At 45.9% G+C, this 15,927-nt stretch overlaps 1 protein-coding gene across 4 annotated transcripts in view; it reads left to right on the forward strand.

Annotated features, from left to right (window-relative positions):
• Nucleotides 1–15,927, forward strand: part of RAPGEF1 (Rap guanine nucleotide exchange factor 1) — a 90,792-nt gene that overhangs the window by 61,471 nt on the left and 13,394 nt on the right. For 2 of the 4 annotated variants that reach the window (XM_067309319.1, XM_067309320.1), the window contains exons 11-12: nt 1,495–1,653; nt 14,522–14,610. In XM_067309319.1, coding sequence (XP_067165420.1) covers nt 1,495–1,653; nt 14,522–14,610 — 248 coding nt within the window. Of the gene's footprint in view, nt 1–1,494; nt 1,654–12,786; nt 12,880–14,521; nt 14,611–15,927 lie in introns of all 4 variants that reach the window. The other 2 variants (XM_067309321.1, XM_067309322.1) reach the window with 2 other exon arrangements.

Below are 15,927 nucleotides of genomic sequence, written 5' to 3' on the forward strand. Positions count from 1 at the left end.
GTATTGTTTCCGGCTAAGCCGATCTGGGTGCTATGCATTACTGGTTTGTGTGTTGAGACCTTAAATGCCCATGACCCACCTGCTTTGCAAGGGCACTAAAGAGTCTACAGGACTCTGCTCTGAAGGATCAGGCAGTTTTCCGGAGTCTCCGGTCCCATTGTCAGTGTGATCCTTGGACCATGACATTACTTGTAATTCCTTGCCCTACCTCCTCCTCCTAGAGTTGACTATGTTCTAGTAGCAGACTCTGATGGTGACTTGGTCTGCATTGCCGTGAGAGAGGGTATGTAAAGCATAGACTTCAAGCCAGGCCATGAGAATTATGTAATACCGTAGTCGTCATTGTTCTGGGGAGAAATTCTGCTCCTTTTCTGAATTTGTCAGCTGAAGCAAAGCATTTCTTTTCTGTCCTTTAATCATTATCTGGGCAGTCAAGATGTCACTGTTTTGCCTGCTAGGCATTCTTGTCTTTGCGCAAGCTGATACCATCAAGGTGTTGCTTGCAGTTCCCCTGAAGCAAAGGTTTCCCGAAGCGCAGCCTTCCACACATACCTTCCTCTCTCTGTCGGGGAAGCGGTGCAAGCAGACAACGGCTCAGCTCGTTTCACAAGCCCAGTAAAAGCTGCTGGACTGAATTGTTCCTCGGCTCTGGCTGCGCTCAGAGGTTCTGAAAAAGCAATCACGTGGATATCAGCTGCCCTTCTAGCAGTAGGCAAGTTGTGCTGGATGGACTCCTCTGTATAAAATAATAATTTAAAAGGCCTTTCTAGTGAGCTTCAGATCCTAGTTATGAAGCTTTTGTACATTATATTCAACAAATCAGTGCTGAGAAAGCCTGAATGTAGCTTAGCCTCCCTCAGACTCCTTACTACAGTGGGATTCAGGAGGAATTCCTTAATAGTATTTATTACTTACAGTATAATATCTCCCTCTTGTGCAAATGATACATAGTTTTGGATTGGAGTGAAACCATGAAAAAGTGATGGACACTGCAGTTATCCAGTATTTCAGCAGTACCTGTGAAGTCCCCTAGATCACACTGGAAAGACCCCAGTTTCCACTCTAAAGGTTGCTAAAAAAAATAAAAAATAAAACCAGAGTGTGCAAGAGCCAGTTCCACTGGGCAGCAGCTCCTGCTGCGGTACCCGCTGCTTTGGGCATCTCCCCCCACGCCATGGGGAAAAGGGGCTGCAAGGAACAGCTTGCCTGTCGCCGAAGCAGCTGTCCAGGGTGGACTGGAAGGGGGGAGGTGGGAGTTATTTTTAAGGGATTTGTGAAACAAAGACGACTTGAACTGTGATTTTTGTCATGCCTCCTGAGCTCGAGAAGGGCATATTGGTGTGTCTGGCTCTGACGAACTGTATGAATAGCTGTTTGTTTAGCGAGCCGTTATATGCATTGTTGTACAGTTAGCGTTTCTTACCCTTATTCATAGTCTTTTCTGTGCTTTCTTTCTTTGTTTCTCCTGTCTCTTGCTTTCTTTCCCCTGTTCAGCAGGCCTCCTATGCTGCCTCCTCTTTCCCTTCTGTCTCCTACTGTGTCCAGCAAACTAAAGTGCCCTTCACCCCCGAGGACAGCGGTGCCACTCAGGGCCTCACTATGTCAGTCTCTAACTCCTTTCTCAACCGGCACAGCTCCTTTCCTGTGCATTCGGTGAGTTGCTCGCCGCGCTTCTGTAACCCGTGCATGTATTCGTGCTAGTGAAACGCTTGTGTGCAAATTCTGTGCTTATTCTCTCGGGTCCAGGTAAACGTGAAAGTTCTCTTGAACTCATGTTGTAGCAATAAGCCAGGTGAGAAAGTGTGTGTAAATCTTACTAAAAGACCTGGGATGCAGGGAAGATGCGGCTTTCGCTACTTTATATACACGTCTATATTGACATTTGTGGTGAGGGAGCGGCGAAGGACATCTGGCCTGTGTATTAAGACACGCTCCTTTGACCAGCGCATTGCCAAAACTGCACACTGGAACTGCAGAGTCTTTTTCTTCAATCACATAATGTCAGGGATGTGGACGAGTCAATTAAATGCTGCTGTGTGGATCTGGCCTGTGGAGAAATGATGAGATGCTATCTCTGCAACACACGGGTTTAGGCCAATGCGCGGACCAGCAGCTGCAGCGTGTGGCTCCTCGATTTTCTCCTAGAAAGTGGCCTCTACCAGCTCTTTCATCTCTTATTTGCTTGTCTGCTTCCCTCCACGTCTCCGTAGTCCCAAACAAGCTCAATAAGCTTGTGTGGTTCCCTGATGAATGAGCAGGGGGTTTTCTCTTATACAGCACTTCTGAGCAGTCTGAAGAGAGAACCACAGGAGAAGCTGAGAATGATTTAAATCAAGATAAGAATAATCTTAGAGCACTGCTTAAATGGGTCATCAGCAGCTTTAAAGTACGTGGTAGTAATGATAAAGTGTTAATGTAAGGAAATCAAATCTAACCGTGGGATTCCAGCAGCTCATCAATACAGGGCTTGTTTACATGTAAAACTATGTGGTTATGCTCTTATAGCCTGCATGCTGACAACTGAGAATAGACTGGTTTTTTTAAACAGTGACCTGGATGTTTACTAAATTAGACTACTTCTGGAGAAGAAATTATCAGACAAGATTTGGGCGAATTCAGAAGTGTTAAATTAGTTTAATATCGAATATTTGAAAACTGTTTTCTCCCACTGTGTCACTGCTATCTTCCCATTTCAACACTTAATTCTCTAAAAATTAGTGACAACGATGTTATGCCCTGGGTCAGAAGAAGAAAGCATTCAAGTACTTTACAAGCAGTATTACTTCACAAGCAGTGAATTAAAGCTTTTGGCTTCCACTTGAATGACAGAGAGCAGTATCATAATTTTGTTGCATAGACAGAAAGGCTGAGGTGTGGAAATGTTAGTGGACTTGCTTAAATTTGTGGTAAGCAAGTTGCAAAAAAATATGAAATAATGCAAAAGTTCTGAATTATGCAGCTCTCCGATAGTGATTCTTACAAGCAAAGCACAGAACTGTAAGACCAGATCATAGCAAGTAAAAAGCACTTCACTGTTTTTGTTTTAAATGAAAGGCTATAAATATGATGATATAATGATCTAAAAATACATGGGCACTTTTACTTTAAAAAGTGTCTTGGTTGGATTTTATGGTTACTGTATGCTTAACTGTTCTGACCTGTTCTCATCTTGCTTTGAACTACATTATTTTTAGTATATTACTTTATGAAATGTTAAAACTTCATTATAAAATCCTTATTCATTTTTGCAAGGGTTTGGTGAGGGGAAATAAATGACTAGAGCACACAGAACAACGAAAATAACTAGGCAGTGTACTGTCAAATGCACAAAGGAAATAAACTGAATTAAAAATGGCAATTTTTCCATTAATGCCTTTAAATTATGGTAATCTCTGTAGTTGCTCATGACTTTAGCTGGTCCATTTTTCACAGACAGAATGAGATTTTCACTTTGACACTGTCTCTTTGTCTGTGAGCTGCAAAATACCAATGCCCTTACATGCTTCATAGCTGACCCACATAATATCATAACCATGCTTTATCCCATTTTCCCTATCCCTAATAAGACAGCGATGTGAAACAGCTGTCAAAGTTTGGATCATTCCCAGGGTGACACCCTATATTTCAATGCTAAGAAGGGCGAGAACCTTTCTCGCAATCTGCTCCTGAGCCTTCCCTAGGAAGAGCGAGCGTCTTCGTGCGAGGAATGCTGCGAACGGCACCAGTAGCGCTTTAAGCGTGTTGCTATATTCTGCTCTCCTGCACTCTCATGGCTTTTTTTTTTTCCTTTCTCACCGCAGAAAGTCCATTCAAATGAGCACTGTGGTGAACAATAAACCTGTTAGAAGATAAACGTTGGCTTTCTACCAGTCCCAGCAAGAGGGTTAATGCTAGGGACAGCAAACCTTTCACGTACCAGCCAGCTGAGGAACAGGCCTCCTGTGTACCCAAATAATCAATGGTGATTATCAAATCTCTTAAAATGATAACATCTCCTACATTAATCTCCATCCATTCTGTGCGTGAAGCAAAAGCCTCCTTAAATCAATACCAGGAAGTCAAAGCTAATAAAGAAATGAAATGGCTGTCCATTAGCTCTGTGTGAGCCACGCGCTGCGGATTCACCGAGCGTGGCCCGTTTCCAGCAAGTGCCCTGTGCTGGTTTCTTCCCTGGAGACTGGTCTGTGGGGGGGACAGCAGGAGTCAATCCCGGAGGGAAAACCTATTCCCCTACCAATCTGGTCACATGAAGGCAGCAAGAAAGCCGAGCCTATACCGTCTTCTGCATTGCTAGCCCATTATGTCTATACTGCACATGCAGGAACAGCTCCTTACTACTGATTTATGGGGTTTTAAAACACTGGTTTCAGTGCCAGTGCTTTGAAGCAAAAATGAGGTGGAGTTCAGAGCATCTTTGCTCCTTTCTCTTAATTTGCAATGTATGATTTTTTTTTTTCCCCAGAATCCTGACTTTTTTCCTTTCTGTTCAGAGCTGCAGACACTGCTGCAGTCCAGAAGCCGCCACTGCTCTATCAACCCACTAATCACTCTTTTCCCCTTCTTTGCAGGAAATTGTGTCAGAGGTAATAGCTTTTACTGGATAGAGGCAGATCTTGAGCAACTGAATCAAACCTCATAGGTTTGGCAAGTTGAGTCTGTTTTTCACTGAGTCTGATTCGCGTCTAGCCTCTGTGCCAGCAAGGATCGTGTCTGCAGCGTGGGCTGACACTTTAAGAAACTGCTGCACCGTCTTCCTCATCCCATGCAAAGTTATGTGGTCAAATCTTGCATCAGTGGGACAGTCTCAACTGGGTTGTGTTGTCAAGGGTCATTTTAGGGATTCCCTTCTCTTTTGAAACTACTTTCTGTTGCTGAATGGGGTGAAAGGAGGTATACAATAAGAAAACATCCTCCTCGGTAATTGTTTGCAGTGGCTTTTTCTCTAGCTGATCACCTTCCTTATTTCTTATTGTGAAGGTGGCGATATCGTCCTTTGTTTTATTAACTCCCTGTGCAGTTGACTGGAAATGGGTGGGCAGGTGCCCAAAGGGCAGGCGTCAAATCTTTTACTCCCAAACAGCTAGGGAGCTATGTGCTGATAGTAGTAGTCAGTTGGGAGACGAGGTATATTGCTATCGGCATATTTTCCCCTGACGAGTGCAGAAAGACTTGCATTCAGTTGCAGCTAGGAAGTTTTTCCTCACTGAAATAAGGAGCGCACTTGTTTCCCCAAGGCTTGTACATACCGCTAGTGGAAATTTGGCTGTATCCTTCACTTGCCTCTCTGTGTTGTTTTGTCTTGTGTTTTCTTTTTAATTCACAAACATTTCCAGTGACTTTCCAGAAACCAAACTGGCTGTCCCACTCCAGCAGAAGGCGCAAGCAATTCCCTTATGAAAACTGGAGTTCAGGGCTGCTGTTGTCACTTGTTCGCAGCGTTCCTTAGCAAATTGAGTGAGTGCGCAGAAATTCACAGCAACTGGTTTTCTTTCTTGTCTGTGTGTGTGCTAACGTATGTTCAGGAAAAGAAGGGTCAGAGAAGTGTTTAAAGGCACACACGATTGAAACATGTGCTTTGCATATTTTTCCACCTTACTTCTGTTTATGGAGCTCAGCTCGAGTCCACAACATGCTCTGCAGCACTAGCCCTAAGCAGAGACTGGGGGTTATTTTGAATCTTATGGTGGCCCAGTGATGGGAGCTGCTATCAAACAGGGGCTGAGATCATGGTGTGTTAGTTCATTCCTGTCCTAAACAGGATTCGGCTCATTAATTTGGAGCAGAAGGAAAGGGGGGGAATTTGCATCCATTTAATCAGCTGTTGAGTTGTAAGTATTGTTTGCCTTTCCTGTTTGGTGTTCCTCCTACTTTTATGTTTATTTCCAGTACCCACAGCAGGCCTGGATGGTGGTATTAATAGTGCTCTTGATGCTGGCATCACCGAATCCTGCTTCTGAAAACCACTTCCTCCAGTAGCTTGAATTTTTCCTGCAGTTGGAGCACTGTCAGTCTCTGTGTAGATCTCTCATAGGCCACGCTCCAGTTTTTTTCGTGTGACTGACTTTTTTAGGAGTCTTGCCTTGTCTCCAAGCTCTGCTTTTTAAAGGTCAGTTGCTAAGTGTGGTGGTATTATTTACAAGATAAAGAGGAGTTAATGCTGTACTTGTGATCCGATTGAATTCTCCTGATAGTTTCAAAAGAGAGAAATGCATGATAGCACGCCTCATGAGTCTTACAAATGTCTTCATCACCCCTTTGCTTTGCAAAGATGTACCAGAAACCCTCCCAGTTAAGAAGTTTGGATTTTGTGTTTTCTCTTGCGGTTAAGCCAGGAGACCCTTGCCCAAGGGAACAGAAAGCCCCATCTATCCATCTGCTGTGCTAACCAGCATTTAAAAATAGTGAGGTCAGCTGTGCAGCCAGGTCAGGGGCTTTGCTGAGAAACACTGAAGCATGAGGAGTTACTGCCTTTCCTGTGGCAGCGCTTGAAGCCATTCTGTTGGCAGTTTGTGTTTCCAGCCATTCATTGCAGGAACACTTCCTTCCTCATTAGCAAAAGTACCTGGAAGCCCAGCATTGAGTCATGAGATAGGAAGTGTTTTCCAAAAGTTGTCTATGTAATTATATTCTTAGGGTGTAAGCGGCTTTGTACAACGCCCAGTATTTTATGAACATAGTTCTCTACTGTTTGAATTTGGGCATCCAGTTCTGGCATGTTGCCCATGTCTCCCTCTTAATAGCATTACCAGGAGATCTAAAAGATTGATCCTTTTTTCTGATACCTTCATGTTTTGGAAGTCTGATGCTCTATCTGATCTGGGAGTGTCTGGTGGAATTGCAGATAAATTTGGCAAAAGTCAGTAGGGTAACAGAGAAGGCTGTGCTTAAAAGGTGAAGACCGTCTAAGTCTGCTGATGCTGCAATGCTCTGACAGCCATTTAATTGAATTCAAAGGTTGAATTTAGGATGGAGACTACTGTTGCTCACAATCAGCAACTATGTGCCCGTGAACTCCCTGCCTCTCTGTTACTTGTGGTCAGCCATGCTTAGTGAATGTAGAGAAAGTCACTCTTGAAATAAGTTTCCTATTAGAGTGCTTATCTCCTGCCATCTAATCCAAATAAACGTTCATAATGTCATTGACCTTTGGGACTTCCTGTAGCACCGCTGTTAATGATGGAAAGCTGTTCTAAAACATTGACTGTAGCAAAAAAATCAAAGGCAACAAATTGAAAATGTTAGAGGATACCATCTCTAGAAGACCTCTCTGTCACAGTGGTTTCGTTGTCTGGTAAACATTCAGGTCCGGATAAGCTAGCTTCCTGCTGCTCCTAGAAGAGGAGATTGCTCCTAGCTCTGAACACATTTTGTGGAAGTAGTTCTGGAGTGGCAGATACTTAAAAGAATCCACTTTACTGGCAAGAGAAGAGGGATCTCTCTCTTCTCTCCCCATTGCCCATTTGCCGTTGTAGGTCAGAGCCACACAAACCCCAAGCTGGTTATCTCCAAACAGGACTTGGGTACAGTTAGCTGTTCTTACCTGACTGTGATACACACTAATAAGCCTCCTGCTGAAGCTTCATTGCAGGGAATAGCAAGGCTGTAGCATGTTGGTGCTTCCTTTGCCGGTGCTGGGAGACCATTTTCTGGCTCTGTTTTAGGAGCCTGGCAGTGAGTTTGGAAAGGATCCCGTTGCACCCTGCTTTCTAGTTTTCCCAAAGATTATTTTGAAGTACTTCGCTTACAAATAAGCGAAGCCATGGAGTAGGAGGCTATGTCAGTGCAACCATAACCAAAGCCTTACTGACCCTACAAAAAAGTTCTAAGAAGCAGAGAAAAACAAGCACTGATTAGTTTCCAAGATAAACTGTGATTTTTTTTTGAGGGGGAGGGGGAAGAGTTGGTTGTTTGTGACAATTCTGTTGAATGGACTCTCCCTTCCCAAAATAAATGTGGCTTTTAAAGGACAAGAGGACTTCTAAAAGATGTACAACACCCCAGCCCTGTGGAAGCCACTGTAGCAATTCCTGCTGCAGCTGCTGGCTGGGCTGGGCCGGGCTGGACTGGGAGCAAGAGGAATGGGTGCCATATGGACATCATCTCAACCGCAGGGTGTTTTTCCCCTTTAAAAGTATGCTTCATTCTTGGCTCTTGTCCCAGCGTGACTGCATAGCTGGAATTCCAGAGCTGCTTGCAGGCCTGCCGAGCTGCCGGGGGAAGGAGGGGTCTTCCTGGCTCGCTTTCTACAAGATGCAACATCACAAAAAATTGGAAGTGGAGAGCAGCCTGGCTAATTAATGCCAGCGCACCAAAAGCTGCTCTCTACTGTTTTCCTTTGTTAACAGCATGCTGAGAGCATGTTTGCATCATTAAATGGTTGTTTGTGGATCACATAATGAAAACTCATGCATTTTCTTAGGTACCTGGCCCTTAAACTGGCATTTTCTGTGCGTCTCACCCCAAGGTGTCATTTTGAAAGGCGTATTGATGAGACCAAGGAGATAAGGATATATAGAGATTGTCAGTAGCAATGCATCCATGTTCCGACTTTCCAAATTGATGCAATGCTGAGGTCTGTTTAGGTCTAAATTGCCTTTGAATTGGGATTAATGTCTCTTAAACCGTCCAAGGCAGAAGCTGTGCAAATTTTCCTTCCCCATAACCAGTAATTCATCTCCCGGAGCTGTGAGCTTAGCCAGCAGGCTCTGTACTGTGCAGTGTGTCAGCTGCCGAGCCTCAGGGCCTAGGTTTGGCCTTAACTAACCCTGCCAGTGCTGTTAAGCAGTGTGAAAGCTTTGCCGTGTGGCTGGCTGTCCAAAAGTGACTTGACTGAGGCCACTGATTTCCTTTCACTCGTGCCCAAAATGAGCTTTTTTTGCAAAATCCTGTCTTTTTCTCTGGGTTTGGCAACTCAAAAGACAAACCCTTGGGACTCCTCGGTGGAAGATGCTCATCAACTACAAAGTGAAGGGCAGCGCATGCCTTCCGTCTCATACAGGGGCAGGAAGCCCAACTCTAGAGGAGCTGGGACCTAGGTCATGTTTGAGAAAATGGTTCCCTTTCCTGGAGCAGAAGAGCTCCTTGTTGAGACAGCAGTGTGTCAAGTGCCTTCTCGAGAGCCATTGCAGGAGGAGTGTTTGGTAGGGGCACACGTTCTCCGTCCGCTTTGCTCCTGTTCCTATTTGGGGACTAGCCTACAACATGGGGCATTAGGTGGCATATTAGCGCCAGTGAGATCATGAAATACCGGGGAGACGTGGCAGGCATAATGAATCTGCTGAGCCAAGATGATGTCATGAGCCCGGAGCCTTACGAGGGATTTAGCGTTTTGTGCCATGCAAGTGAAAATGAATAAATGTAGAGCATTTATCCAGGCAGAAAGTAAATGCGGAGATTAGACCCGTCATTGTTACGGAGGCAGCACCGAAAGCTGACAGCGTCCCCAGAGCCAGGGCTGCTCATCTGTAAAGAAATGGGCAGGAAGGGAGAGGAGCCCGTCCTGGAGCCAGGCTCCTCTTTGCCACAGGCAGGTGGCAGGGATTTGCATCCTCATTATTTTTCAGTAGTCTTTTAAGCTCTCTTCCCAAAGCACCTCCCTCTGCTCTTCTGTATTATGGCCTGCAATTTGTTTTGGGCCCCGGGAATACACATAGAGCGCTGCCGGACTCCACGCACCGCGGAGGGAAGCCACTCGAGGATTAAGGTGGTGGAAGGTAAAAGTCCAGCCATTGACCTTTATGTTTCCTTTCCAGCTTGGAGTGGAAAAGCTTTTTTGCCCGAGGGAGTTCTAAGTTTATGTTTTAAGCAGCTGTGAACTTGTATCTTTCCAAGGTGGGAAAAAAATATATATCACTACCAAAATGGGTGCTGTTGCCCAGGTTCGGGTGGTGGAGTCAGCTTTGCTTTTTATCACTTGCCCATTTCTCCTGAGCAAATGCAGGATTTTCAGATTCATGCCTTTTTGTCCCTTTCTTCTTTTAACACTGCAGCAGCGTTGCTTTACAGCCGGGTTTGAGCAAGTTGTGCCTGTGCTTCTTGAGAGCTCTGTAATGCACTGTCCACTCAAAGAAGCAACCGCCGCAGCTTCACGGCAGCACTTTTTTAGATGACGTGATTCTTCAGTCCGCTTGGCCGCGACACAGATCTCACTAGCGCTTGAGCTCTGCAGGTTTTAAAATAATCTCTCCAGCAGGTTTAGGATGGTTGTCTTTTTTTTGTTAGGGGTCAGTTTTGCTCTGTTCTTGTGCTGGAGTTACCCTGATGGCAGGTCTTGCTAGCACCAGATGTTAAAAACCAGAATTTTTCTTGTTTTTCTTGGCACAATATACTCCCACTGCACCCTGTTTAATATTATCTGAACAGTAATCTGATGATTAGGAGAGACAGGGAAATAAAGCTTTATGTAGATGGTGTCTTTTCATCTCTTCAGCTGACTCTGAGAGGCACCACGTTGGAGGATTGGTTTGATAAGGATTTAATTGCTCCTGAGAGCAATTATCATTTTTGCTCCCAAAGTTTCTCAAATGGAAAGGAATAACAGTGTCTGCTATTGTAACCTTCTTTATCCTTCAGTGTAACTTTGAAGACAGTATGCAGTCACTCTTAGCTGGCAGCTGTGTAGCTCTAGAACAGACTTAAAGCGGTAGTTGTTAAATTACAGGGCTGGAGCAAACAACATCTTAAATGTGGATCCTGTGGAAAATCCCAGAAAAGCAATAGCTACTCAGAATACTTTTCTCTGCCTGGATATATACACCGTGCTCATCATCACAGTTTCTATATGCCTTTACATATTTCCATCTGCTCACATGATTTTCAGAGTGCACTTTTCTGTCATTAACTGTTGAAATATCCGGGCTTTTCCCCCCTGCCTAGCTGAGGCTGCGTACCCACAGGAATATACGCTGTTGCCCCCTCTCCCTGCCTTCTAGGAGACGAGCAGCCTGGCTGCTGTTTGCGTAAGAACATGCCTTACCGTGAAAAAGCTGGCTAACATCCCAAGTGGCGATTCCTGCTCTCGCGTGCGGTTGATAAAATACTGCTGTCGCTGCTCAGGTTTGCCCCTCAGCAGCGAGGGGCCTTTGTCAGAATTACCTTGTGCTGTCGCTGCTAAGCTACTGTTAATCTAATTACTTTTTCTTTTGTCTGTCTCCTTTTCCCGTCTTCCTTGTTTTTGTGTTGTACACTTCTGCGTCCTGTAGTACAAATCTGTGTTTAGGTCCTACTCCCAGGACTTTGTGCCTCACAACCAAGTCTCCATACCTCCTTTCCTGTCTTCTACCTCCTCGTCCTGCTCCACTCCTCCTTTTCCGCCCGTCCATCCGTCTCAGAGCTCTGACCTAGCGGTGCCAACCACAGCCGGCCCGTCACCAAGCACTGTGGATGTGCCAAACTCCTCTTCTCAGGAGAGCAGCTTTAACGGGAATGCTCCTGTCTGCCTTCCTTCTGAAACCTCTTTCACTGATTCTCTCCAGACGTCTTCGGTGAGACTATCCAAAGAGATAATGCACCTTAACACAAGACTGGGTTGTTTTTTTAAAGAAATGTCTCTTGCATTAATACACGCTTAAGCTCAATGTGATCTAGTCTGGATTCCACACATATGTATGAAGGCAGAGAGATGATTTTGTATAAAAATGATGGGTACAAAACAATGAAGAGCACAAGCAGGTCTGAGAAACCATTAACACATACGTAGGAAAAACAAAATGTCAAATCCTAGTGAAAGGAAGAGGAGAAGAAAATGCTATAGCTTCCTGGAAGCATCGTAGTACAAATCTGCAGAAGGTAAAGGAATGATTTGTGAGGCTGGTTGTTTCTAAACACAGGCTCCTAACTGTGGCTCGCATCTTGCAGTTACTCCCGTGCCAGGATTTGTGATTGCTGTCCTACGTCACCCATGAGCCCCTGGAGCGGCCCAGATCCAGTTCAGCTCTGTGCTCTCCTGTGCAGTGAACCTGTTGCTTTCTCCACGCTCCTTCTCTTCCCAGTTAGCAGCAGCCTTAGCTGTGTGGTTGGTGGCAGTGCACGTTGGTGCGATGCATCAGGTGTTGGTGAGGTTAGGCTAATGCTGGTCCCCCACTGGTATGACGCTACTATTTTAAGGTCCCAAATTGGTTTTGCCCACCAGTGGGCCATCAGCACAAGGCATGGTCGTGCTGCCTCTCCACACAGTTTGGAGGAGGGACACAGAGTTTGTCAAGTAAATGGTCGGCTCCTCACACACTTCAGACATGACCTTGCTGTTGCATCTTCTTTGCATTGGGTCCTTGTTAGAGCACAGTAGCCCTTGAGTTTGGTTTAGGCCGATGTTACAGCTATAGGCTGTGCTGCGTAGCATGGTTTGGGGATGCATTTGGTCTTTTCTGGGCTGCAGGACTGATCCGCTCGTAGGGGCAGGACTGCAGTGTTGGTAGGATAAGCGTTTTTGTTTCAAGCTCTCTGTGTTCAGCTTCTGTAACCTTGAGGTCCGCACGTGCGTTTTACGCCTTCGCAGTCTCGTTTTGAGTCGATGGCAGCTCTTGCAAAGCAGCACCTGCTGCTGTCCCGCTGTAGCTCAAGGCCTTCCGCATAGCCCTCGAGAAACGGAAGATAATTACCTCCGGGAGAGCACGGCATCAGCGGCCAGCGTTGGCAGCCTCCCCGCTGAGCCAGAGGAAGGGTTCCCAGTTAGGCGGCGGCGGCCGCATCTCCCCCCGGCGCGGGGGCCGGGCATGCTCGCTCACTCACGCCAAGCGCTGGGCGCAGCGCACCGTCACATGTCTCCTTTCGTCCTGTCTCCCCTAGAGTGAAAACGCCAGTGAGGAGGCTGGTGAGGGTGAATACGTCAATCTGTATTCCTCTGGCCAGAGCAACGGGGAACTCCCTCACTCTGAAGGAGTAAGTAACCTGGAGAGGGCCAAACCCTGGGAAGGGGCTGCTTGGTGCATGCTGCGTCCACGCAAGGGCTAACGCGCTTGCTACCGGCCTCTTCTGCACTTTGTGGAGTTTGTGTGTTCGTGTTGCTGTCTCGGTCCCGGTGCTTGGCCGCTCCCGGCTCGCAGGCCGTGCTGGCGTCCCGGTTTGGGGAGAGCAGGTGGTGCTTTCGAGGCTCTGCCGAGCCCCGGCAGGACGTAGGGACGGCTTTTCCTTCCGCGCTGTTTCCTTGTGCTTTGCCATTTGTGTAGAGCTGCTTGCTTGAGGTTCCTTTTTCAGAAAGCTACGCTCTTTGACCGGTGCGGTCCTGGGGTCCATGTTTATACTTGTAACTGCTTTGGCTTTCCTATTTTAATAAAGCAAGCCTTCTGCTCCTATTTTTTATTTTTCCTTCACCATTTGGATTCAAAGTAAGTGATTGATTTAGCCTTGTAATCACAGAATGTTTCTTCCTTTGCGCAAGGCTCATATATCAGGAATTTCCTCCAGGAGACAGGGTGTATTCCATCGCAGGGAGGCACCATCTTCCTGCTGTCCCAGAGAAAATAAAGGCAGAGGTCTGTGGTGATCTTTCTCGCCCACCCGCATCTTGGAAGGCATAGCCCCTGCAGGATGTCTCCGAGACCTTTATCTGTGCTAGCGTTAAATGGCCCAAGAGATAGTGCTCCCACCGCTTCCCTTCAAGAGACGCATCTAGGCAGGCCCATCCTTTTGTACAGCAGCTGGAGGGCTCTTCACTTTGAAACTAAGCGCTTTACAGATACGTAGTCTGGAAAAATTGTGCAGACGCTATGAAACCTAAATTAATCAGTGCATTTTCCCGGCTGAATCTGGGTGGCATGTAGGTGGTTTCAGTCCTGTCTTTTCAGTAGGTTGAACTTCCAAGTTTCCTTCTGCATGACGTTAAATAATTCTGAACTCTAGCACTGTTAGATTAATATTCCCCTTTGCCATTTGTGGCTATTTTTCTTCTTAATAAATGGCTAATTTAAAATGTTGTGTCTTTATTTGCCTTGAACTCTGTACCTGCTGTTCCATGCCACAGGTTCAGATGGTTCTGCTTTTCTGAATTAGCATCATTTCCACAGCAGTGGATTGTGAAGTGGAAACACCGCGTCATTGCATAACCTCCCTGACGGGAGAGAAGGGAGGTGGAAAAGGCAACTTTCATCCACCCACTAAGACTGTCTAGTCTTTTGGGGGTTGTAAGTAGGAGGGGAACTGAAACTGGAGAGCTTAGAGCTGGCTTTGACCGTACTGATTAAAGCAGAAGGCAAGTATATTTCAACAGCAAGGGCTGGAAAAAAAAGGTGGTGAGAGGGTTAAAATCCAAGACAGCAGCTGACTTGTGTTGTAACTTTCAGCATCATTTCACAATGTTAAAAGCAAACAATACTAATTACACTAGTCTCCAGAGATGGTCCCAAATTTCCTGTCTAATTAACTTCTGTGTTTTCCTGGCATTTGGCATTAACTTGCATCAATCTTTAACCGCTCTGTTGGAATTTACAGTAAAGGGCCATTTAGAGGCAGTAAGACTGTACATGCAAGACCAGTTGTGATGCAGGATCCCATGTAATAATGAAAAACTTCGTCCTCTTTGTAGGAATCTCCCTCTGTCAAAGATGGCCACTCCAAAGACTCCACTTCAAACAGCAGTGCCATGGGGAAGGAAGGCAAAGATGGTGCTGAAAGGTGAGCCTGACTCCCACGGTACACCTGCATCCAGCCCTCGAATTGTGCAGACTATCACCGACATCCTTTTAGCCCAGCGCTCTACCAACAAGCCCTTAGGTTGCCTCCTGTTCTGCGTTCAACCATCTCAAAGTTCTCCAGACACTGAGCCCACTTTATGGCACAGCTGGTGAGCAGTGGGATCCCACCGAACAAGGAGGATCCAGGCAAGGTGGCATTACTGAACACAACAGGCCAGCAAGGGTTAATGCAGCCTGTGTTAGTCGTAATTGGCTTTCCTGTCATTGACACTGGCTGGTCCCTCCAGCTTCCAGGAAAACATGCAAGAAAAGTCTGTATCGCTGTTGGGAAATAGTCTTCCAGAAAGGAATTTCTTCCTAACTCTGCTAGTTAGTGGCTGGCTGAGGCCCCAAAGCAGGAGGCTTTATATCCCTTCTAATGCTCTTAGCTATCATTTGTCTATGTAAATGAAGAGGTGCAGGCTGTAACAGATGGGCATCAGTAGAAGTGGAGTGAGTGCTTCCCTGCTGCTTGAGATTGCTCTTCAGTTGAATTTTTAAAGCGAAAATAGGGAAGAGCATTGTTCTCTGTGTGACAGTCAACTTCCCTCCCCCATTTTCCTGCAGCTGGTTTGAGGGTTTTAATCCCTGCAGTGAAGAAGACAATGCAGCAGTGCTCTACAAAGTTCAGTATCTGGTAAAAGCGCTGATCGGTGCAAGGGATTTGGGCCTGTGGCTGGGGAAAGCTGTGAAGGACACGTGCATTTTATTTATTCATTTATTTATTTATTTTTAAGAAATCCAGGCACAGTGTGTGCTCAGGCATAAGAGTACCTCCCTTTAGGGTTAGGAGTGCTAGGGTCATGGATGTACAGAAAGTGGTAAGAGCTCTTCGCCATGTCTTCCTGCAAGAAGACAGCCTGTCATCTCCCCTCGTAGCAGTAGAATGCGTTGTGAGCTGACTAAAAGATATGCCTGTACAGTATGCTTGGTCTCTATACATTTGAAGAAGGGCTTAGATTTGTGTGCACTGAAAATTTGGCAGATTAAGGAGACACAGAAGCATATACTCACGCAGGCCATAATAAAATCCTGTCAGCCAGAACTCCAGGAAGTGTTTAGGTCCTGAAGGTTCATCTTTCTCTTTTCCAAGATATGCACAAAGCAACAGAATTAGAGCTAGATATTTGGGCTTGTTTGCAAAGGATTTACCTCCAGACTTTCTGTGTACTCAGAGCAACTTAATGAAGGTCTGAACACTGAGAGCTCAGCTGGACCCAGCCTCTCCTCTCCTGTCTGGCTGGGTGATGGCCCTGAT

Source organism: Apteryx mantelli, chromosome 21 (assembly GCF_036417845.1).
Source record: "Apteryx mantelli isolate bAptMan1 chromosome 21, bAptMan1.hap1, whole genome shotgun sequence".
In the NCBI taxonomy this organism is placed as follows: Eukaryota; Metazoa; Chordata; class Aves; order Apterygiformes; family Apterygidae; genus Apteryx; species Apteryx mantelli.